The sequence below is a fragment of the Canis lupus genome, chromosome 1, assembly GCF_011100685.1.
Source record: "Canis lupus familiaris isolate Mischka breed German Shepherd chromosome 1, alternate assembly UU_Cfam_GSD_1.0, whole genome shotgun sequence".
NCBI lineage: Eukaryota > Metazoa > Chordata > Mammalia > Carnivora > Canidae > Canis > Canis lupus.
Window position 1 is genome coordinate 69,393,036 of NC_049222.1, and position 24,210 is coordinate 69,417,245.

General features: G+C 46.8%; 1 protein-coding gene across 2 annotated transcripts in view; it reads left to right on the plus strand.

Moving 5' to 3' along the window:
• The window catches only part of TMEM200A (transmembrane protein 200A), a 58,875-nt gene extending 36,177 nt beyond the window's left edge, over positions 1–22,698 (plus strand). Inside the window, exon 2 of one of the 2 annotated variants that reach the window (XM_038526769.1) lies at positions 19,480–22,698. In XM_038526769.1, the coding sequence (XP_038382697.1) occupies positions 19,496–20,971 (1,476 nt within the window). In that variant the 5' untranslated portion in view covers positions 19,480–19,495 and the 3' untranslated portion in view covers positions 20,972–22,698. The remainder of the gene's footprint in view (positions 1–19,479) is intronic. The other variant, XM_038526770.1, reaches the window with a different exon arrangement.
• Positions 22,699–24,210: the final 1,512 nt, after the last annotated feature.

Consider the following 24,210-nt stretch of genomic DNA (forward strand, 5'->3'; position numbering starts at 1 on the left):
TTCCCCTCCCCCACACCAAGATCTTGGTCCTCCCTCCACAGTTCTGTCCACCCTGTTAACCCCATAGCCACCACCCTGTTCCAGCTACTGTCGCCTCCTATCTAGATTGCTGTAGGGCTCCTTACCTGGTCTTCCTACATCCATTTTTGCTTCCTTTCCCTCTGACGCCAGGAATCTTATAATCATGCAAATCTGATCCTGATCTAGCTCTGCTTAGAGCCTGCTCATAGTGTCTCCCAAGATAAAGCTTAAGGCCCTTAATATGATCTGTGAAATCTCCTGTGACCTTGCCCCTCCTACCATGTCAGTCTTGGCCCATGCTGTTCTTCCCTCCCTGCTCTACTTTTTTTTTTTTTTTAAGATTTATTTATTTATTTATTCACGAGAGACACAAAGAGAGAGAGGCAGAGACACAGGCAGAGGGAGAAGCAGGCTCCACGCAGGGAGCCCGAAATGGGACTCGATCCCGGGTCTCCAGGATCATGCCCTGGACGGACCAAAGGCAGACGCCAAACCCCTGAGCCACCCAGGGATCCCCCCTGCTCTACTTTAAAGTCACCTCCTCACACTCCTTTAGTCGAAAGGGGTCACCTTGGTGTTCACTTCCGTGCCACCCTACGTTCGCCCCTCCTACCGCATGTAACGCTCGCAATGATTTGTCCAATGTCTCTCTTCAACACTCAACAGTTAGGTCCTTTCTCCAGGCTCCCAACAGAGTGCTTGGCACATAATGAACGCTCAGCAAATATTTGTTGAATGAATGAAAATGAATAAATGAAATGAATGAGTGAATGAATGACAGACCAATGTGAATGTCCCTCAGATACTTAGTTTGGTATTGAATTATTACGATAATAATTAGAATCAGTTAGAAAAGAAATAATGAAAATTTGGGCACAGACTGGTGGTACTCTTAAAAAATTCGTTTGAAAGTATTATGGACATTCTCATATACTCGGGTTCAAATTGGCTTGGCAGTGTGTAGGAACGCAGAGAATCCTGCAGGTGAAGAAATTTAAATATATGGGTAAGCCCTCCACAAGTGGGAAGCATCCTTCATGAGAACAGATACAGAATGTAACGTCTAGAAAATACTGGCTTTCTCGTACTCCGGCTACAACCTGTCTAAACAGCCCCTGACGGGTAGAGGCTGATCCAGCGACGTAAGGACTTTACCTTCCCCGGGAATCTGCAGACCTATTAGGGACAGCAAAACCAGGGTAGACACACACCCAAGTCAAACAACAGGTTAAATAGATGCCACCAAGCCCAGAGCGGAGTGTACCCCGAGCCTTCACTCTGGCTCTGCCCGCGTTGCCTTAACGCGCCGTCGGCACATTGCTGGGCCCCTCATTCCCGAGGATGGCGCCCCGTGTAGCCCGGGGACGGGGAAGCCTATGGCAGCGGCGGGTCAGCCACGGCACCTTCCCCTCACCCACTCCGCACCCTGGGGACTGTCACCCGCGTCACAGCGCTGACCGCATGCACCTCGCGACTCCAGTCTGCTTTTAAAAAGTTCCTTCCCATTCTCGATCTTAAACATCTCAAAGAAAGGCCTTGGCTTCTCACAGAGCCCTCCGGGCGGCACGCGGGAGCGGGTCGTGGCGGATACTCAGATTCCAAACGGAGCGAAACAACTCGGAAGCATCAAGGGAAAATTAAATTATGGTTAATATTGCTTGAGGAACCTGGAATGAAGTACTGTTATTGCATTATTTTTTTTGAAGTGTTATATTTTATTATAAATATAATTATTTATTTATTTATTTATTTAGAAGAAATATTTTATTCCCCATAATGAAAGTACAGAGAGGTGAATACAAACCTGCTACTTCTATTTTTTTAGAGCTCCTCAGAAACCAGGGAGTGTCCCAAACCCGAAGTGTCACTATGCACCAGTTCTGATTTTATCAATGTATAGTTTGCAAACCCTTTAAACTCAACCTGACTCAGAGCAACCTATTAAGGATGGGAGCGCCAATATTCTGATTTTGCAAATAAAAACCTGCAGCGGGAACCTGAATTATTACCTTAAAATTACAGTTTATTAAGGATACAAACTTCTAGTCTTTTCAGGTTATACTGGGCCATAAAAGCAATGTAGCAGTGTGATAAAATCACAGCTTTTAGGGTCCTAAAGATCTAGGTTTGGATCCTTCCGTTGGTCACATACCAGCTGAATCGCAGTGAGCAATTTGCTTCATCTCCGTAGATGGGGGCAACCTCTGAGCAATTATTAGTCATGGGATGTCATCATGTATCAGTTGGGTGAAAAATGACCTGGAGCCACCAGAGGGAATCCCTGAGAAATCCGCTAAGGGTTTCCTTTAGCTCCTGAAGCTAGAGGGTCAGGCATGAAACAAAACATTAATCCGGTGACAATACCCTTTTGCATTCAAGTCGCTTTTTAGCCTCCCTGGCTCTGGTTTCTTTAGAAGGCACTGGAAAGACAGCAGTACTTAGCTGTATCCATCAGGCAGGGTGTTCAGAGCAGACAACCCCACATCTCAGTGCTTTAAAACAGCCAGGACGTCTTTCTTATTCAGGTCCATGTGGGTTGGCCCGCAGCCCTTCCCGTCATCCTCGTATGAGAACCTGAGGTGTGGACCCATCTGGAGGGTCCCAGCCACGGGAAGGGGTCCTAGCGAATCACACATGCCTTGTCCCCCGAAGGGACACACACCTGTCCGCTCACCTTTCAGGGACAAGGCAGGTCACTTCCCCTGCCTGGTTCATGGGGTCGGGAAGATGCAAGGCAGGAAGGGGTCTGTGGACCTGGTGGGGGGGGGGGGGGGGTTGGAATGTGGAGAAGCACCCTCAGGAGCACCTGGCCCATCAGCACCGTCTGGGCGGAAGCTGCTCGGTGCCCCGCGACGACCCAGCCGCCTGGATTGTCAGCCTGGCATCGGCTGCAGGCTTCCCCAGCACGCAGGCCTGCAGCCTCCTGCGCTTGTGGGTGCATGCTCCTCATGGGGGGGGGGGGGGGCGGTGCTGAAATGAAGCCCGTGTCTGTGAACCCGGCTGAGCCCTGAGCGGCGCGCTGGACGTGCCTGGGTGTGCTGCATGGACGTGGCACCCGCGGCAGGTGCCCAGGCCTCCCCCCTCTCCCGCAGACCTCTCTCCCCAGGTCTCCTCCCCCAGGCCTTCCCCCTCCCTCCACCATCCCCTCCCCGGGCCTCCCCCCAGGCCTCCTACCCCCTAGGCCTCCCACCCAGGCCTCCCCTGTCCTCCCACCGCCCCCTCCCCCGGGCCTCCCCCAGGCCTCCTCCCTCCTGAGGCCTGCCCCCCGAGCCTCCAGGCTTCCCGGGGACCTCTCTGCTCAGGCACTGGGTTTACATAACTGTTCCATGTTGCTTCTGAACCATGGGAATGACCCTAATGACTTTTCTCCTGCTCTTAGAATCCCCGTGTTGTCTTCTGTGTGCGGCCCCAGTGTTGTTTTGATTGTCACGGATTATGAATTGCTAAAGCACTGGAACCTCTGGTCCCAGAAGACCGTCCGGGGGTGGGGGGAGTCCAGGGACCTGCCTGAAGACTGCACTCGGTCAGGAGGGGAAAGGCATGGCTTCCTGTCGCAAAACACAGTTGGACCCTTTCATCGGCTGTTTCCCAAATTCGCAAGAGTTTGCATCGTGCGCCTGGCGTCCAGCTAGTTAGCCAGTCGGCCTTTTTGAAATCACGAAGTCACTTCGGCTCTAGGGGTGAAATATAAAATCCACGGGCCATGATTTTGCACAAGGAGCTCTATCACGTAGTTGACTGAGCCAAGTTTTAAATTCATAGCTGTAGCTCTCAAACTGATCTTGATGTAACAACAGAGTAATATGACTTTTGAGTGAAAAAGCAGTGTTTACCGAGCTGTGCTGCACGAGCCAGAAGAAATCAAAGTCTAGATGCTGCGTGATCTTCTATTGGGGATATTTGTTGTTAGACGAGCCAACTGGGGACTGTGCTTAGACCGTAGGGTGAACTCTTTTCCATATGGCTTTTCTGGGTATTTTCCCCATGTGTGCATTTTTTTCAGTGTGCCTCTGGCTACGCAGGGGCATTTCTGCGGCCCGAACAGTGGACGGTTGGCGGCTGTGCCTCACCTGGCTGCCGCTCTCCAGCTGTGCCCACACGGAGGCATGTGAAATAGATTTTTCAAATAAATGAGATTGCTTATCACACTGGGTTTTTGATATTGGTTTGATATACTTACTGAACATGTCTTCCTGTCATTAAATGTCTGTCTACGGGGATCCCCGGATGGCTCAGCGGTTCAGCCCCTGCCTTTGGCCCAGGGCGTGATCCTGGGGTCCTGGGATTGAGTCCTGCATCGGGCTCCGGGCATGGAGCCTGCTTCTCCCTCTGCCTGTGTCTCTGCCTCTGTGTCTCTCTCATGAATAAATAAAATCTTAAAAAAAAAATGTCTGTCTACATTTTGGGGATGACCGCCAGTGTCCGTCGCCATGAGGGCGCCATAACTGGTGGGTCGGGTCGCTGTGTTAATACAGTCGAGAGGAGAAGAAGGTACATGCTGCTGAATTACCCCCTAAAAAGAGAGAAAACCCCTCCATATAAACATTGCTAACTAATAAAAAACCTTTTGCTGGCATTTCCTTAGTTTGTACTGATGACGCTTTAGGGGAAAAAATAAAATCTTGAAGCCAGTTGGGTCTAAAATATTCTCCAATCTGATTAGGGTGCCAGGTCCTTCTTAAGTGCCTTTCCTTAGTTTGGGTCAACTGCGTAGCGGCATGGCGATGAGTACGCGTCAATGTGGCAGGATGCGAAGGCAACTAAATAGATAGAGTGACACCACCGTCGCTTGCTTTTTGGGATAATCGATCTCTATTTTATTTCTGCATCCAGTACTATAGTTTTGGGTGGTTTGGGGGTTTTTCTGTGTGTGTGTTTTTTTTTAGGCATTTGTTTATTTCTCATATACAACTTCGACGATTTTTACAGAAATGGGTTCCTACAAAGGTCAGAAACGGAACTCACTGTGTCATCACCAGCGATGGCGCGGTGCTGAGGACGTGGCACTGCGCTGTGCAATTCAGAGATGCGTACGATCTCCTTCTTTAAATGACATTTTTTTTCCTTTAAATGACAGACTTTGTTGTTGCTTTAAATAACGTATTATTTCCTCTCTGCATTCTACATTCATAAGCACAAATTCTTCCCTCTTCCCCTCATCTCCTTGTTTTCTCTCGACACTTGCGGTCACGCCTCCCCCTCCCCCTTATCCTATTACTGCGCGATGTGATTTGGGATAAAAATCACGTTCTTGGAGCTGAGCGGGTCTGGATGTGAAGCCCTGCTCTCTCTCCCATTTCCTGGCTGCGTGACATGAAGCAAATTACTTACCCTCTCTGAGTCTCAGTGAAGCGGTTTTCCTCCCTCACCGAATTTTTCTGAAAATCAAGGACAACGGTGTGTATTTAGTTCCTAATGAGACATCACAGCTCGGTAAACATTACCTCCTCTCTTATTTCTGATTTTTCATTCTTCCTTCACGATTTTCATCCTTTTCCCCCCAAAGCCTCCAGATGAATAAGTTGAGCTTCTTGACTGTTCTCTTGGAAAAGAGTCAAACTTTTTTCTTTCCCTCTGGAAAAGATGAAAGTCCTCCTCTCCGGCATTTTTTCCCTATTTTTCCCCCTTTTGCTGTGATTCTTCATCTTCTGAGAGTCTGGTGACTCTAGAGTATTACGATCTTTGAGGTTTTGATTGTGGCTTTGACAAAAATCGCTTTGCTTGTGAGAGCCTTGCCATCATCTTCAAAAAGTCAGCATTTTTTAAATAATAATAAATTTATTTTTTATTGGTGTTCAATTTGCCAACATATAGAATAACACCCAGTGCTCATCCCGTCAAGTGCCCCCCTCAGTGCCCATCACGCAGTCACCCCCACCCCCCGCCCTCCTCCCCTTCCACCACCCCTAGTTCGTTTCCCAGTTAGGAGTCTTTATGTTCTGTCTCCCTCCCTGATATTTCCACCCATTTCTTCTCCCTTCCCTTCTATTCCCTTTCACTATTATCTATATTCCCCAAATGAATGAGAACATATAATGTTTGTCCTTCTCCGATTGACTTATTTCCCATTTACCTAATATTTACTTTGGTCTCAGTAAGGTTGCAGAGCTTCGGCGAGTCAACTCCAGCCCTTTCCAATCGGAGTGAATCCTACAATGACCTTTTACGCAGCACAGGGTCTTCCGCTGCTTTATGAGGTTAGGCGGGTCTGGGCTGGGCTGTGATCATGATGGTGATGACGACTTGTGGTAGAGTAAGTCTCGGGGAGTTCACCACCGACTTCCGTGTGCTGCTTGGGGATTGCTGATAGGAAGCTATCAGAAGCTATGCTTCTTAGGTCTAAACCCCCAACCAGCCTGAATTCCTGCAGGTCCATCCATGCCGTCCTAGTGGCCGCCTTCCCTCTATTTCCTCTGCTGGGAGTTCCTCTCTGCTCCTCTTCCTCCCTTGGTCATGAAACCTCTCCTGCCCGTTCACTGTCCTGACCCGCACACTCCGAGGTCACTGTCTCCTCTGGGCCTTGTGTGTCCACCAACATTCCCGTCGCCGCGCCTAGACTGCGTCTCAGCACCTGCTTGTCAGCCCAATGACAGCACAGGGGATGGCACACTCACCGCTGAGCTTTGGAGCATAGTTGGTGCTCAACGAGTCTGCACCAAGTGCAGAAATAAATAAACATCACAAGCACGGCTCCTCAGATCAAAGGGCGTAGAAGCTTGAAATCATTGTAAGTGGTGATCAGAATGAAAAGCAGCCCCCCCCCTCAAAAAAAAAAAAAGAAAAAAAAAAAGAAAAGAAAAGCAGCCCAAGCAGTGCTAAATAGAAATGCGAGATTCCCTGCTTCCCAGAGTGAACGAGGAATTTGAATAAATGATCAACATCGTTCTGGAAGAATTAGGACTGTGCTTTGATTTGTTTAATTACTTGGCTTCGTTATCTTACGTGGATTTAGGAACAAAGAAGAATCCTCGTCATCTTTTCAAAAGCAATAAAAAAAAATAGCCCAGAATGCCCTCTAAATAGGTGGTTGGAAGCGAAGGATGCTGAAGCCTGAACAAGCCCAGCCATTGCTTCAACCCTCTACGTAATTTTCCTTTTGGAGATCAGCCAGTTCGGAGGTAATCAGGTGGCCCCAGGGGTTGTAGGGTCGGAGCTTGCTTCGGCAGAGCTGCAGAGCTGCAGAGCACTGCCCTACACACGACCGATGTATCGTCTTGGACTCTTGGCCCATTGCCGGGAGGGGGCTGCTACGCAGCTGTGTGTCGGGCCGTGGTGCTACAGCCTGCTCCCCACGGCTGTGAGGCTCTCATGGGCCAACGTGTGAATAAGCCAGCAAACGTCTGATTCACCTTCAAAAGGCTACGGGTAAAATCCGTGGTTTGGCAGGCAGCTGTGGCAAACCTAAGAAATACTTAGAATTTTATTTATTTATTTATTTATTTTTTTTAATACTTAGAATTTTAAAGGAAGTTTTGTTTGTCCCTGGGCTGGATGTCATTGACAATCAAAAACCTGAACCAATGCTGCGTATTTGTTTAAAAAGCATACACATCAAAAACTCGTCCTTATAATCCCATTAGTCTTTCATTTTGATGATAAGCATCGAGATCGAAGGCATTTTTAAAACTCAGATTGAAGTCGCACGTGAGTTCATTTTTATTTTTTTTAAGATTTTATTTATTCATTCATGATAGACATAGAGAGAGAGGCAGAGACCCAGGCAGAGGGAGAAGCAGGCTCCATGCAGGGAGCCCGACGTGGGACTCGATCCTGGGGCCTGGGGTCATGCCCTGGGCCAAAGGCAGGTGCCAAACCGCTGAGCCCCCCCAGGGATCCCCACGCACAGTTTAGAGGCTGGCTCAACCTTGGCCTAAACTCAACTTCCATAAGCCCCGGGATGGGATGCCAGTGCCTGAAAGAAAGTTCCTCGTGACTGTGTTTGTCTCCATTCAGATGAACCGGGGGGCACGCACAGAGGCCCTTGGGCACAAGGCGCCAGTCCCTGCCACCCGCCCGCCAGGCCGCGGCCAGAGCAGAGCCTTGCCTGGCCAACGACTCACGCCCACGTGGACTGCTTGGCTCCCCTGTCCCCGCGCGCCCACCCCCCGGACCCCTGCGAGGCTTTCTCAAGGCTGTGGTCGTGGAAGTGAAGTGGGGCAGGAGGAGGGTGACTTTGCAAGTCACCCCCAGGAATGCACATAGTCAACCCTTCTTTTTCTTTTCCGTCAACGAGTGAACGAAGGCGCAGCTTTTCTTTCGAAATTGCGTCAGGCCACGTGTCTCCCTTTCCTGTCGGGTTGCTCTTTGACTCTGCTCCCTGGACATTTGTATTTTTTTTTCTTCTGTGGCTGGATGAGGAATCTCTTTTGTCCCTTTTCCCCTCGGATTGCTGTCTCCCGTGGAAGTTAGCAGTGAGGCAGGCTGCGATCTGGGGTCACAGACAGCTGAGGCTGAAGCTGTCCCAGGCGGGGCCCCCACACACCCCACCCGTGGAAAGCGGACATGTGCGTGTGTGGTGTGTTTAGAAACGCGCTTCCCTCCGTCGCTGTTGTTAGGTTAAGCCTCCCTCGAAGTCATGTCCTGTGCTCTTTCCAGTTTGGTCTTCGATGCCTGAGATCGTGGGCAGTTTACCATTATTCTCGATTTTCCCCTCTCGGCCAATATATTCAACCAGAGTGTGCGGACGACCTGGTAAGCCTGGCAGGCCCAGCCGGAGGATTCCTGACCTTGTATGACCTTTTTTTTTTTTTTTTTTTTTAAAGAAGTTCTGGAAAGAAGGAAGCATTTTTAAGAAAACAGAACTGATTCATGGTTTCTGATAGTTTGTGTCGCGTTAGTATTCCATAATTTTCTGCCCCGGAACATGGTTCACCTTCTCTTCCTCCACTGAACTCATTTTCCTTCTTCCTTCTTTTCTATCTTTTGACCTTCCCCCTTCCCTCCATGTCCTCCGTGTCCCCATCTAGCAGCAGCTCTGACATAATTAATTTTCTCCCCCGGAATCTAGGTTAAAAACTCTACCTGAAGCAGTATGGACAGGTAATTCGGTGGTGGGACCGGGGGGTGCTCCCTTTAAAACCAGGAGCCAGGCAGGGAGGGCCACACACACCCCCCACTTTGTCCTGGTTTACCTACCTCCTCCAGGTCCTCGGTGGTACAGTTAGAAAATGTCGGTTGTGGGTTTGAAATTGGGAAAGGGGGGCACCTGGGTGGCTTAGGGCTCAAGCATCTGCCTTTGGCTCAGGGCCTGACTCCGGGGCCCTGGGATCGAATCCCACATCAGGCTCCCCGCAGGGAGCCTGCTTCTCCCTCTGCCTGTGTCTCTGCCTCTCTCTCTCTGGGTCTCTCATGAATAAATAAATAAAATATTTTTAAAGATTGGGAAAGAGGAGGCAAAGATATATCTGGATGATATCATTGTCCTTCTAGGACACGTAAGAGAATGAACTAAAAATTTATTTTTTTAACAGTCAACAAGCTCAGTTAAGGCAGCTTAGTAAATTAATGCACAAAAGTCAATAGCCTTCCTACAGCCAAATGACAACCACTTGAAGATGTAAATGATAGGGACAGAAAACTCTGCTTTACATCAAAACGCAGTGACCCAAGAAAGAGTAAGAAGAAGTGAGAAACATCTATGTTGAAAAAAAGAGAAAGAAAGAAAGAAAGAAACAAAGAAAGAAACATAGAAAGAAACAAAGAAAGAAAAGAAAGAAACTATGGCATAAAGCTTTTAGTGAAATGCTACCATGGTACAACAGTGTCCGTCCTCCTCATATGTATGTAGAGATCTGGTGCGATTGCAATAAAATTGCCAGGTTTTTAAAACTCAAATTCTGAAGTTCACAGGCAACATAAAATGTGTAAGCATAGCAAGAAATTTTTGACGCAGGAGAATGAGAATAAACTAATCTTATCAGGTGTCCAAATATGAATTATCATATTAGTTTCGTTCAGGCAAATTAGTAGATTAATGGAACAGAATGGGCAATCTTAATATTGACCAAAATGGGTATGAGATTTGGTACATAGTACGACTATAAGAAATTAATATACAATGAAAGTATTTCGAAGCAAAGGAGGAGAGGTTTCCTATGAACACGTTAGAGCCCTACCTATATTCTTACACACACACACACATCCAGATACACAAGAAAATGAAAATGTAAGATAATTAGAACATGAAATTATTGGGGGGAAAATGAGGGAATTTTTTTTCAAGATTTCTTTATTTATCTGAGAGAGAGAGAGAGGGCACGCACACACATGCAATCTCAAGGGGGAAGGGCAGAGGGAGAGGCAGAGAGACTCCTAAGCAGATCCTGCACTGGGCATGAACCCCACTAGAAGGCCCAATCCTACAACCCGAGACCACGACCTGAGCCAAAACCCAGAGTCGGATGCCCAACCCACTGTGCCACCCAGGTGCCCCCACATGGAAGAACTTTTAGCATGACTTTCCAATGAAGAAGAGCTTTCTAATGATTCTGGGAAGCCATCAACCAACATAAGGCTGGCCACATAGAATTGAAATTTTCTGTTCGATAAAGGATACAATAAAAACGGAAGCCAAAACATAAATATGTGTGCCAGGCATATCACTACCAGAGAGCTGATTTCTTTCATATGCAAAGAGTTCTCATAGATAATTCTAAGACACCAAGTGAGAAAACCTCCTTCCCACTTCTCAAAGAGCTGCAAAAAACACAACACTCGGCTGACCTCTAGGAGGGGGAAACTAGGGAAACCAGTTTCCCTTACTGGTTTGGGAAACCAGCTTCACTTACTCTATTGCTGGATTTTTCCCTTGCACAGAGAGGGGAGAGAAGAGGAGGGGAGGGGAGGCGAGGGGAAGGGAGGTGAGAAAGACAGACGGGCTGACCAACACTGGTTTTATTTTTTCATTTTTTTATTTTTTGATACATGGATGCAAATTCTTATTTTTTATTTATTTTTTTGGCAATTTATTTTTTATTGGTGTTCAATTTGCCAACATATAGAATAATGCCCACTGCTCATCCCATCAAGTGCCCCCCTCAGTGCCCGTCACCCCAGTTACCCCCAACACTGGTTTTAAATTGGAACTGTAAAAATCTATTTCCTTGATTCACCTTGCTGCCCCTAAGCTGTGCAAGGAGGAAAAAAGACGAGGCAAACAAAAATAGAAATAGTCACATGTGTCCCCACTGCCTCCTCTGCCAGAGTTTCTCTAAAGACTATGTTCCTTATGCTGAAGGACTCGTGTGTTTCGTTCTTTTTTATTTTTTTATTTATTTTTATTTTTATTTATTTATTTATTTTTTGTGTGTGTTTCATTCTTTTCTGTGACTGGTGAAGGCTTTGGCCTTGGCCTCTCCTGCGAGGCCACCCCTTCCCCCCTTGCCTGAAGGGCGATCCTACTCAGGTCGCACTTCTGGGGGAAAAGAAATTCCCCAGTGGAAACGATGAGGTCTGACTTATTGCCTAATGTAAATGCTTCATGGCAGCCTCGAGCTACCGTGGTTCGGAAGACTTTATGAGAAATTCGATGGATGGTGTGTTACTGTGGATTAAAAGATGGCGCAGCTGTTTGCTAATTTAGATGGTGCTTTTGCTCTGGTGGGAAATGATCCCTAATTTGCAGCAGAGAAGAAAGTGGGATGTTCGGGCCCCGTCACAGTACTGGCCCAGTGGCACTGCACGCACCCCTGGCGGGCTGACATAGGACGTTTGCTAGAAAGTGGGGCCAAGGAGAACTGAGACTTGCTACCAGGTTTCGGCCTTCCCCCTTGTCCTATAGGATGGTCACCAGAGTGTTTGGGGCTTCTTGGGGTTTTTAAGTCACTGTAAAGGGTGTGATTACTGGAGCCTCACTTACCAGTGTTGTTTCCAGAAGCCTTGTCACTGTACCCTTAAGTGACGTGACCGCCGGTGTTTCTCTGCAGGGGAGAGGTCTGTATACCAAGTCCAGCCCATGGTTTTCAGTGTTTCAGCTCTTCATCTCAGCTAATCTGCATTTTCGTAACCTGTGACTTCTTTAACGGTAGCTTCTGTGCATCGATTTCAAGTCGGCTTCCTTTCAAGCTTGTCCTGACTTGAAGAATGAGGGTACAAGGCAGGAAGCATTATTTCTACTTTGGGGGAAATAGGCTTCTAATTTCTTCTGTTCCTGCGGAAAATGTCTCCCACTGGGTCTCAGCAGGGTTTTTTTCCAACAGCTCATTACGGATCTGTTATTTGGCCTCCTGAAGACTTTTGCGTTCTGCGAGCTTCGTGGCTCTTAGTCCTGGGAGAGCAGTTGTTCCTTGTCATTGTTACACAGTCTGTAATTGGTTTGGACCCTAATTGTACAGTTTGTCAGGCTGGCGGGTTTTGAAGGCGCTCAGTAACAAAGAACACGTAGGATTTCCCAGCGCATCCTCTATTCCTAGTGTTTTCCGCATGCGTAGGATGTCCTTGACCGTAACGTGGTGTTTTCTATCTAATGATTTGAGTATCGTTCTGCTAATTTTAAAGAATTCTCTATTTCCCTGTAGTTCCAGCCCTCATGCAGATGTAGAATTATGCTGAATATTAGGATGCCCTTCTCCAAGGCAGACCAGCACAGGTCATCACGTGTGCATAAAATCGCAGCTTAACCTATTGTCACAAAATTAACATTTTGCAATGTTCGCTTTATATCACCCTTATGGCAAATTCTCTAGTCCCCATATCCCCAAGCCCCATATTCCTCTTCATTTTCAGTCTGTGTTATGCCCGAGGGTCCCAATGGAAGCAGAATGGTGCTTGCAGAATTGATCAGATCCCGCTGCCTTTGGTTCACCTGCATCATTAAGATAGATCAAAACATCAGATGAACTTAATTCTTGTAATTGCTTGTATTTTTTTGGTCGTACGACAGGTCTCTGAATCTGAAGAACTAGAACTAGGAGGAGGGCATGCTTTATATTCTTTCTATAATCCCCCACTTGCCTCTCTCTTATATAAACACAGCTCTTCCTAGTAACTACCAAATTATTAATGCTCCTGCCACTAAAATACAGTTTCCATTCAGATAGCTTTTGACTCTAAACCCCGTGCAAACCTGCAGTCATAATTCCCTCTCCACATACAGTGAGCCGTCGTTAATTATTTCGCTTCGCGTATTGGAGTGTGTGTTGGTTTGCCTAGCAGAGCAACGAAAGAGTGGATGGCACTGAGCAATGAAGAGCTAATAAAAATAGCTGCTGTTTTTTGAGGATTTACTATAGTCAACACTACAGTGAACTTTTCATAGATATTTCTTCATTTTATCCTTAACAGGGCCAGTGCTCTACATACTGAGTATTAAGGAAGGTTTTTGCCATTTGACTGACGGAGGAACTGAGATAGGAATTTAAAACACCTTGTCCAAGGGGCCCCTGGGTGGCTCAGTAGGTTGGGCGGCTGACTCCTGATGTCGGCTCAGGTCGTGATCGCAGGGTCATGAGATGCAGCCCTGTGTCGGGCTCTGCGCTCAGCGGGAGTCTCCTGGAGACGCTCCCCCTTTCTCTGTCCCTCCCCCTGCTCGTGCACCAGTGCTCTGTCTTTCTTTAACAAAATATATGAATCTTGGGGATCCCTGGGTGGCTCAGTGGTTTGGCACCTGCCTTAGGCCCAGGGCGTGACCCCGGGTCCCGGAATTGAGTCCCACGTTGGGCTCCCTGCATGGAGCCTGCTTCTCCCTCTGCCTGTATCTCTGCCTCTCTCTCTCTCTCTATGTCTATCATGAATAAATAAATAAATCTTTAAAAAATAATAATAAATAAATATATAAATCTTAAAAAAAAATTGTCCAAGGCTGCCTGGCTATCAGGTTTCTGTGATTCCAGAGACAGTGTGCAAATCCATTATGCTATGTGCTAAGTAATGATTTCTACCTATTCCTATTTTTTAAACTTTAATATGATTGAACTTATTAGTCACCCATAGGCATTTTCTCTTCCAACTCTGGTAAAGATGTAGATTAAAAATCCCAGTCTGAAAATTTAAAATGTCTCTCCTGGGAAGAAAGTCCTAAAACTGTTCTAGCTTGAACAGAAAATATTTCTATCTGTCACATTTGTGGATACCACATGGGGTTTTTATATAATGTTTTTGTTTGGTCCTGAAGGCACAGATTAACTTTCACTTCCTTTTGGCAGATAGCCTCACATTCTGGTGCATTTTTAAGCCTTGAGATAAGAATATAAATTCAAACAGAGAAGTAAGACAATATCAAATATATTTAGGATAATAAGCATACTGCGGTTGAGCGGATAGAGAGAAATCCTGGTGCGAGGGCCTTTGTGAAAGAGTGAGGAACAGCAGTGAGTTAGAATCTGCTTCTTGGCAAACTCCTACAGCTGTGTCTCCACTGCCCTGCTGCTGCTGCCTCTCGGAAGCCTCCGGGTTACTCCAGATAGTGGGGAAGAGCGTCCTCAAGTCCATCATCACAGCAAGTAGGTGATTTCGTTTTAGGTACTTTCCTGCTCTCGACCGGACTCCATGCTCCTGGAAGTCAGGACGAGCTGTGAGCCGTGCCCCTGGCCCCCAGCGCATGCCAGTCATGCCCTCGCATCCCTCACATCAAGTCATAGTCAACAGATCAACTTGTTGGGCATCTGTCTCATTCCCGGCACCATGTGAGGCCCAGGGGTAGCAGGAAAAACAACAGGAAGAGGAATATGTAACCAAGAATGAACGCTGGCCTGCTAGTCTGAAAACTTGAAATCCAGTCCTATTCTTTCTGCTTCTCCGTTGTTGGATCTGGGACAACATTCCTGGTCCTCAGTTGCTTAAAAGGAATGTCTGATTCAAAGACTTCTGACATCTCTCGACTCTGCAAGTGCGCGTACTTACCATGTCCGAGGGGAGTGTGCGAATGCATCTGGAACCGCATCTGCTGAGCGGGAGACTCACGGCGTGGTCAGGGCAGGAGGTCACGTGGTCGCAAGAGGATACAGGGTACAGGAATGGGCTTCCGTGAGGGTGGCAGCCCCACATGCGGGTGAACGCCGTGGAGAGCCGGGTCCACGGGGTGCATAAGCTCGTGATGGGAGTGACGGGCCACAGCAGCAACTTCGAAAACGATTGGCTGAGCAAGAGTATGGAGGTGAGGCCTGATGGTGAGGCCAGTGGTGTGTACTGACACGATATGCAAGGCAGAGATCTGCTCAGGCCGGAGCAAGCGCTTACAGCCAAGCCCGAGGTGTCGGGTGAGCACGGCCCAGAGGGCAGAGGTGCCCCAGGTAGGCAAGTGGACAAGAATGGGGCATGCAAGCGAGCGCAAGAGGCTGCACCTATGGTGGAAAGGTAGCTACGGGGCCTGAGTCCCCGTTGATGACGCTGACGTGCCTCATGAGCAGGTAAGAAGGCGCAGGCCAGACACAGCCCAGCACGAATCTGCTTGACGGGGGAGAAGAAGGGCGAGTGTGGGTCGCAAGCTGCTAATTGGGGCAGGGGCAGCTAGCAGCGCGTGGCTGATTCATGAGCACTGGGAATGGCAGATAGGCTGACTGATATGCAGCCAAAAGTTAACCCAAACTGATTTAAAAAAAATTTTTTTGGCTGTCAACAGATGCTTATTTTCATGCATGTCTTGACGACATCATGATTCCTCTCTGGAGAACATGGAAGGAGACTGTGGCTGACCCTCTAGCTAGGTTGAGGTATAACTCGTCGAAAGGCCTCCTCAAAAAAACAGTTGCTGATCATTATATTCTTCTGGCCAGAAAACTGATGTTGAGTCTTCCACTAGACGTGCAAGCCCAGGTGTCAGTGTTTACCGTTACATGAGTGAATATCTACACAGACTAACACTCCCCCTTAGGAGGAGGCCCCTACTGGAGTATTCCAGCACGTCCTCCATTTTCCAAAGGTTTAGGGAAAGCTGTGGATCCAGAGAGATTGGGAAGCACAGACTCTGTGCCCAAATTAGCAGAACAAAATTCAGCGTAGTAGCAAAATTCTTCACTTGGATGGTTAAGGAAATAAGTCCTATCCCTGCCCTGGGATGGTAGGGAGCACACATACAGTGATAAAAGTGTAGGATGGAGAGGATGTGGCTTTTTAGCATACATTAAAAAAAAATAGATTTAGGCTGCTTTCACATGGACCGAACACCATAGACCAGGCTGACGTTGCGGGGCGGGGGTGCAGGGGCCCAGGCCCAGACGCCCGCCCCCGGAGTTGCAGTTCCGCCAGAATCTTCATGGGGGCCACAGTGTCGGTCCCTCATTATGGCGTCAGCCTACGAGTTGAAGTCGATCCTCCTAAGCTATGACAGCAGTATTTGTGTCTTCCTCCAGCCCCGTCACGTGTGAATGGGATAGTCAAGCACCTGGGAGGGACCCTTGCTACCTTCCAAGACCCTGGGCCTTCCCTTTCTCCTCGCACATGGCCTGGCTCCCTCCCTCCACGCTGAGCCGGGTGCTCAGGGGTGCTCCGCACAGACCAGGGCTCTCTTCTCCAGCCTCGCTTTCCCTTGACCTTCCTTGTCCCAAATACTATTCATTTGGCTTCTCACTGTGATGAGAGTCAGAAAGCTTCCACCTGCCGGAAGCTGCTGCAAAGGTCCTCCACAATAAACCTTTGGTTCTAGGGGCGTTAATTCTGTTTTATGGAGATAGACTAGCTCTTTACAGTGGAGGTTCAAGTTCTTTGAAGCAGTGACTGCGTTTAAGCACCTTTGCCTTCCTGTCGGAGTCAGTCTGGGCCCAGTCACCACGGCGGCTCACAAAGGAAGACACGGGCACCCGCCCGGAGCCGCGTGCCCCCTCGGGGTCTGGCCAGAGCAGGTTGAAGAAGCCAGGGGGTCCTTTCATCTCCCCCCCTCCCCATTCTTTATTTCTGACCTCGGCCCGGACTCTCCCCCTTCCAGTTGCGTTTTCACACGTCGACTAGCCCTGCGTGCTTGCTCTCAAGGCCCACTCCCCGTCGCTCTGTCCTGCCTTCCAATCTTCATCCGTCTTTCTCAAATGTGGTTTTCTCTTCCAGCCGCCTCTCCTCCGTGGGCCTCGGGAATGGAGAGGGCGAGATAGCGGGAATGTCTTAACCACTGGAGGTGGGCGTGGGCTCCGTGGAATGTGATCCACCATGGAGGCTTTCAACCCCTGATGGAAAAGTCCGTGCCTTTGTCTTCATTCTGTTTAGAAGGATGGCAAACTAAATCCTCGTCCTGCTACACGGAAATAACGGAGTTAGATGGCTTCTATCTGATCAAATTATTTTATTCAAACATTCAGAACTGTTTGGGGATCGAGACAACCTAGGTTGACTAAGCTCCGAGGTAGCCAAGGTCCGGGAGAGGTTCTGAACCGCAGTAGGAGGCCTAGCTGACTTTCCTAGGCTCCTGCTGTGTGTTACAGGATAGTTGGTCCTTTCGACATTAAACTCTTTTCCTCCTAGTTATAGTTGCGGCCAAGGCTGGATTTACTCAGCAGCTTGTTCAGCTAGCTCAACGTGTGGATGCCTTCCACGACCCCGCTTATTTAAACAGAACTCAGAAATCATAAATAGCAATTCAAAAGGAGAGCTTGATTTCACAAGCTGAGATCTGAAACCCTCTCAAAAATTTGCTAGAGACCCCGTGAGTCCTAAAATATCCTCCGTTTCCTCCCAGCCAGCACTGGCAGCTGGAGAACTATTCTTACAAATAATGACAAATATTTTACCAACTCACAACATGTTGCTTTCTGTTTTGGTATTAATTTCATTTGTTCATATTTTTGACTGGGGAAGTCAGTGTGGTGTGACATGATGGTCATCCAACAAATCCCAGGAAAAGAATTACTCTCATTTTGAACGTTTTAGTGTGTGTTTCTTGAACAGTGGCTCCGCGCAAGCTATTATATTGAATGTTTTTGGTGATGAAAATATGAATTGAACTTGATGTTTGACCACAAGAATTGAAAGAACTGAGACGTTATAATACAGCCAGTGCCGTGGAAAACTTGCTAAAATGCACTGAGAAATGAGGGCTCGGGTGGGATTGGCTGAGTGAGTCAAAGAAGGCTTTTAAGGGAAGTGGGACACGAGCTTCGATGACCAGCCTGTGCTAATATGTGAAATGGGGCATGGAGGGTGAGGAAGGGGCATCTAGACGAACGAAACCTTATTAACAAAGTCTCAAAAATAGTACAGTATGAAGTACAGGGCACTTTGTTAGGTTTTAGTTTTATGTAAATGAAAGAGAACAGTTAGAGATAAAGCTAAATCCCCTGGGTCTGAAATCCCGCATTTAATGCTGGTAGGTAATGGGGAATGTTTTATCTATTATTCCACTCTTTAAACAATTTCAGAGTTGTGTTTGAGGATAATGAATCACATAATTAATCTGTCCTCAGCTTATAAGCTTGACTGTGGAAGAGAAAGAGAATTGGGAGTTTGGAAGGCCGGCTGGGAGGTTATTACAATGGTCTAGTGACAGGTACCGAGAGCGGCCTGGGCTGGGCGGGGTAGGATTGGAGTGGGCGGTAGAAAGGAGAAACGTCAGGGAGTGAACATTTCTCAGATTTAGAGCCTGATCAGCAGATGAGAGAAAAGAGAAAGGAAGGAGTTAAAGATAATTATGAAGCGTCAACCAGAAGAAGCGACACCGTGAGGGAAGTGAGACAAGTCAAGCCGTACGGAGGGAGGGTGAGCTCAGCTGTGCGAGCGGTGCGTGGACATACACGCGCTGCCCTGGGAACCCCGGCTACGGCCTGCAGTACGGGCTTGGGATGCGTTAGCACAGACGTGATGGCGGCAGGAGTAGGAGCGGGTATGAAGGCCAAGGGGGGATATAAAGATGGCCAAAGGTCGGCCTCGCGGGAGCAGGTGGTCTAGTTGTAGGGGAGGGAAGATGAGCCACGATGGAAGTAGTCAGTGAGGGCAGGGAAGAGCCGGACTTAGGATCATAGGAGACTGGAAAAGAGCGAGTTTCAAGGAAGCAGGGGTCCGAGTGTTCATGGACACAGAGAAATAAGGAGGCTGAGAACAGATCGGGAGAAACGAAGTGTGATAGGCGAGAGCTCACTGGTGACTTCCACAAGAGTGGATGTTAAACTGTGATTTATTGGAATGTGTTCTCTTTGTAAGTCTAGGGTTTGATGGTTTGGGGTCTATTAAGTGTTCTGGATTTTCCCATTTCTTTGAGATGACACAGATAATGAAAGACGGCATGCGTGTGTGTGTGTGGGGGGGGGTTCCTTGTGATCAGGGACTGTTTTATATAAATGATGAGATTGTTTGAATAAACTATACCTTGAGCTCATGTTTCATTAACAACCCAGACATTAATTCAGCCGATAAAGGAAATCTCCAGAATTTTACGTTATTCAATAGACAAAACTTCTACCCAAACTATATCAGGTAAAGAGATACTCCACTGCCCTTTTTCATTATATGAAACAGCAAACAATAAAAACATATAAACAATTGCTGAACTGGTGAGCATGTCCCAGAACAGCTAAGATGATCATCTTTTCTCTTTCTTTTCAGAACAGAGGGCTGAGCTATGATAGCAACCGGGGGAGTGATAACGGGCCTGGCCGCCTTGAAAAGGCAAGACTCGGCGAGATCTCAGCACCACGTCAGCCTCAGCCCGGCGCCTGCTGCCCAAGACAAGAAACCGGCCCGGCGTCGGCCTCAGGCCGACGTCGTAGTAGTGCGGGGCAAAATCCGGCTTTATTCCCCATCTGGGTTTTTCCTCATTTTAGGAGTGCTCATCTCCATTGTAGGAATTGCAATGGCAGTCCTTGGATACTGGCCCCAAAAAGAACATTTCATCGATGCCGAGACAACACTGTCAACCAACGAGACCCAGGTCATTCGGAACCAGGGTGGCGTGGTGGTCCGCTTCTTTGAGCAGCATTTACATTCTGATAAGATGAAAATGCTCGGCCCTTTCACCATGGGGATTGGCATTTTCATTTTCATCTGTGCCAATGCCATTCTTCACGAGAACCGTGACAAAGAAACAAAAATCATACACATGAGGGACATCTATTCCACGGTCATCGACATCCACACGCTGAGGGTCAAGGAGCAGAAGCATATGAATGGCCTCTACACGGGTGCGATGGGAGACTCAGAGGTTAAACAGAATGGGAGCTCCTGCACCTCGAGACTAGCAGCAAACACCATCGCATCTTTCTCCGGCTTTAGGAGCAGTTTTCGGATGGACAGCTCCGTCGAGGAGGATGAGCTTGCACTGAATGAAAATAAGAGTTTGGGGCATCTCATGCCACCTTTGCTTTCTGACAGCTCTGTCTCCGTCTTTGGCCTCTACCCACCTGCGTCCAAGACGACAGAGGACAAGACAGGTGGCCCCAAGAAGTGTGGAACCAAATCAATCGTGTCGTCGTCCATCAGCGCTTTTACCTTGCCTGTGATCAAGCTTAACAACTGCGTCATTGACGAGCCCAGTATAGACCACATCACTGAGGCTGCGGACAACCTCAAGAGCAGGGCGAGGAACTTGTCCATGGACTCCCTGGTGCTCCCTCCACCCAACGCTGGGGAACCCTTCCAGCCGGTCAGCACGGCCTTCCCGAGGAATCATTCTGTTGGCGAGTCGCTGTCGAGCCAGTACAAGTCCTCTGTGGCCCTCGGACCTGGGGCCGGACAGTTCTTGTCTCCTGGGGCCGCGAGAAGACAGTTCGGGTCCAACACATCTTTACATTTGCTCTCGTCACACTCAAAATCCTTAGACTTAGACCGGGGTCCTTCTACCCTAACTGTTCAGGCGGAGCAACGGAAACACCCAAGTTGGCCTCGGTTGGACCGAAGCAACAGCAAAGGCTACATGAGACTAGAGAATAAAGAGGACCCCATGGAGAGGCTGCTTGTGCCCCAGGCTACGATCAAAAAAGACTTTACCAACAAGGAGAAGCTCCTCATGATTTCCAGATCGCATAATAATTTGAGTTTTGAACATGATGAGTTTTTGAGTAACAACCTGAAGCGGGGAACTTCTGAAACCAGGTTTTAATGTTCAAAAATATATCATTTTACAAGGCTATATATTTTAAAACTATTTTCACCAGTGTTTCCTTGTTAAAGTATAGGTTATAAGCCTTTTTATTAATCAAATGGTTTGTAGTGGGTTAGACCTGGCTGTTTAATTCTGTGTGGGAGATGGCTGCTTATGTTTGGGTTGCTCATGGTTGCAGTTCTTTCTACAATCGCACATGGTTTAGTGTTTTCCCTTCCTTTGGAAGCATTATCTCTTTTATTGATATGAACACACCAGACTCCCATCTGAACTACAGCTCCCTTTTCTTTACTTTCAAGTTCTCACGTTGATGGTCATCTGCATAGAATGAAGTGTCCGGTTCGGAAAGGGCAGGGTGCCAATGTGTGGACCCACAGTACCAAATTTAGGCCCAAGACTCAAAATAAACTTATAGATGCACATGAGTACAAACCATAGGTGGATTTTCTAAATGATTGCTTTTTTAAAAGCATTTTTTTTTTTTACAAAATCAGATAAATTATTTAAAAGGAAAAAGATCTAGTTTCTGTGTGAGCGAAATAATGTGAATTGGTGAAATTGGTTTAGCTCTATGTGAGCTAATTGATAGGAATTAAGTTGGTTGTGACTAGTTCCCTGAGCTCTGGGTAGGTATATCTTTTTTCAATGTTAGTTCTATTTTAGGGATATTTTATTAAAAAAAACAAACATGTATTCGAGAACCATGGCTGAGAATGCCAGGTATTTTTAGGGATAAATATCAAAATGCTATTAGCTATAACTTTAGATATTCAAAATCAGAATTTCTTTGCAACTAACTCGGAAAAGGAATGAGCCAATTTAGTTTGTAGGAATGCTATCTTGAAATAATTATATACATGAAGAAAATGTTGACTAGTCACAAAAATACACTATGGGTTAGTTAACAGTAACTAGGCTCAGTATCCCTCCTCGCCATCTCTTTTGTCATCCAGCATCCATGCATTCCCACATCCTTCTTTCTCCTCAACATTTTTTAGATCCTGTTCTTTGGGAAATAATCAGCTAACCTTGACATTTCTTTTTATCTTTGTGTATCACTAGCTTGGTGATTCAAGAAAATTTAATCCTTGACAAATGGACTTGAAATTTACCTTGTGCTGGAAAGCCTTATGAAGACCCCAAAGACTTTCTTAGGGTGTAATACATTTTTGGAATTGTGGCTGTCAGTCACCGAAGATAATAAACACGAAAATGAATGTTTCCATCAGAAAATGTTCATGTTTTCCATTAAGGTAACATTTAATTGTAAGAACTGTTTAATGGAATACTCAGGAAATTTTACAGATTCTTCCCAATGCCTAAATGTTTCTGAGCGGCATCAGCATTGGTATCATTGCAGCTCTTGTGGAAAAGGAGAAGGAAAATACATCTCTGTCCGTAGCTCCCCACAATCCCACCTTGTGTTGGCATCCGAGCTTCCCTGAATTGAGTCAGTGTTACTTGTTAGAACACCAAGCTTGTGTATCGTTATAGAGTGAGCTCAATATTTTGCTATAAAGCATTGAATAAACTTCTGTTCTTAATAGAAATTTGTGTTCTGCCTACATTTGCTATTATTTTTAAATAAAATGTACAATTCTGTTTAAAGTACTGTTGTTCAAACTTTCAAGATGTAGTCTCCTGGAGGCACTTGATCCTCTAGAATGTGTATTGGGTTTTGTGGCTTTCTTATTTTGCTTCTATTAAAGAGCTGGGTCTCTCCACTTATTGAAAATAGGCTATTTTCATATTTGTTCTCTTTGTGTGGTGATTAATTTTCTGTGTCAACTTGACTGGACTAAGGGACATCCAGATTTCTAGGTGTTTATGACGGTATTTACAGAAGAGATTCGTATGTGAATCTATCAACTGATCACCAGTGCAGGTCGACATCATCTCACCTGTTGAGGGATTGAATAGAACAAAAACACAGAGGAAGGGCACATCTGTTCCCTGTGCTTGAGCTGGGACATCTGTCTCCCTGCCCCCAGACATCAGTACTCCTGCTTCTTGGGCCTTTGGACTTGGACTGAGGTTTATACCATCGGCTCCCTTGGTTCCTGGGCCTTCGGGTTTGGACTGGAACGACACTGCCACCTTTCCTCTGCCCCTCTAGTTTGCAGATGGCAGGTGGTGGGATTTCCTGGCCTCCACAATTATGTGAGCGAGTGCTTCATAGTAAATCTCTCTATATCTGTCTACCTATCAATCTATTTATCTGTCTATCTCCTAAAGGTTCAGTTTTTCTGGGGAACCCTGACTTGGGATCATTTTCACTTAAAGTTTCATTGGTTTTCAGGAAAACAACCAGATACATAGCACCTAGCAAATGTCACTGATAATCCCAAGTTTGAAAACAGTGACTCTAAGCACCCCTGATATGACAGGGGACTGGAGCCATGTAATTTGCTCAGTTCACCCCTGAAAGAGCTGTAGCAGCTTGAAGAGGATTAAACAGCATGGGGCTTGGAGGATCCAAAGAAAGGAATTGGGGCCCAAAGCAGTGATTCCTGCTCACTCTTCTCTTCATCAAAAAGCCTGAGGTTTTTTTTATTTCCCAAACAAGCCAACTTTATGAAATGATTAACTTTATTTTAAATTAATCAGACACGTGTTGCTAATTAAAGCTTCAGATGAATTTGAGACAGCGGACGCCACCATGTTGACTTGATACAATTCTACCCAAAAGCAATGAAACTTGGAATTTTAGTCGGAGTGTGTTTTGTACATTTCCCTTTAGGCTTTAATAAATCCTGAAAATTATTTAGAAACTCTTATTTCTTCCCTTGGGAAACATCAGGTATCTGGACTGTGGGCTAACTGCCTCTAGGCCAAAGAGATCTAAGGCCTGTGATCTACCTGGGATGTATTAGCTTGCTGGGGCTGCCATAACAAATACCACAAACTGGATGACTTACGCAAAAGAAATTTATTTTCTCTTAGACCTGGAAGCAAGAAGTCCAAGATCAGGATGTTTGGTTTCTCCGAGGCCTGTCTTCATGGCCTCCAGAAGGCCATCTTTTCCCTATGTCCTCACACAACCTTTCCTTGGAATGCACGTCTCCGAGTCTCTTTTCTTAGAAGCACACTAGTCCTGTTGGATTAGGGCTTTATCCTGTCCTCATTTCACCTTCATCACCTTTTTAAAGGTTCTGCCTATCTCCAAATATGATGTCATTCTGAGGTGCAGGGGGTTAGGACTTCATGAATTTGGAGGGGAACACAAATCTGGCTCT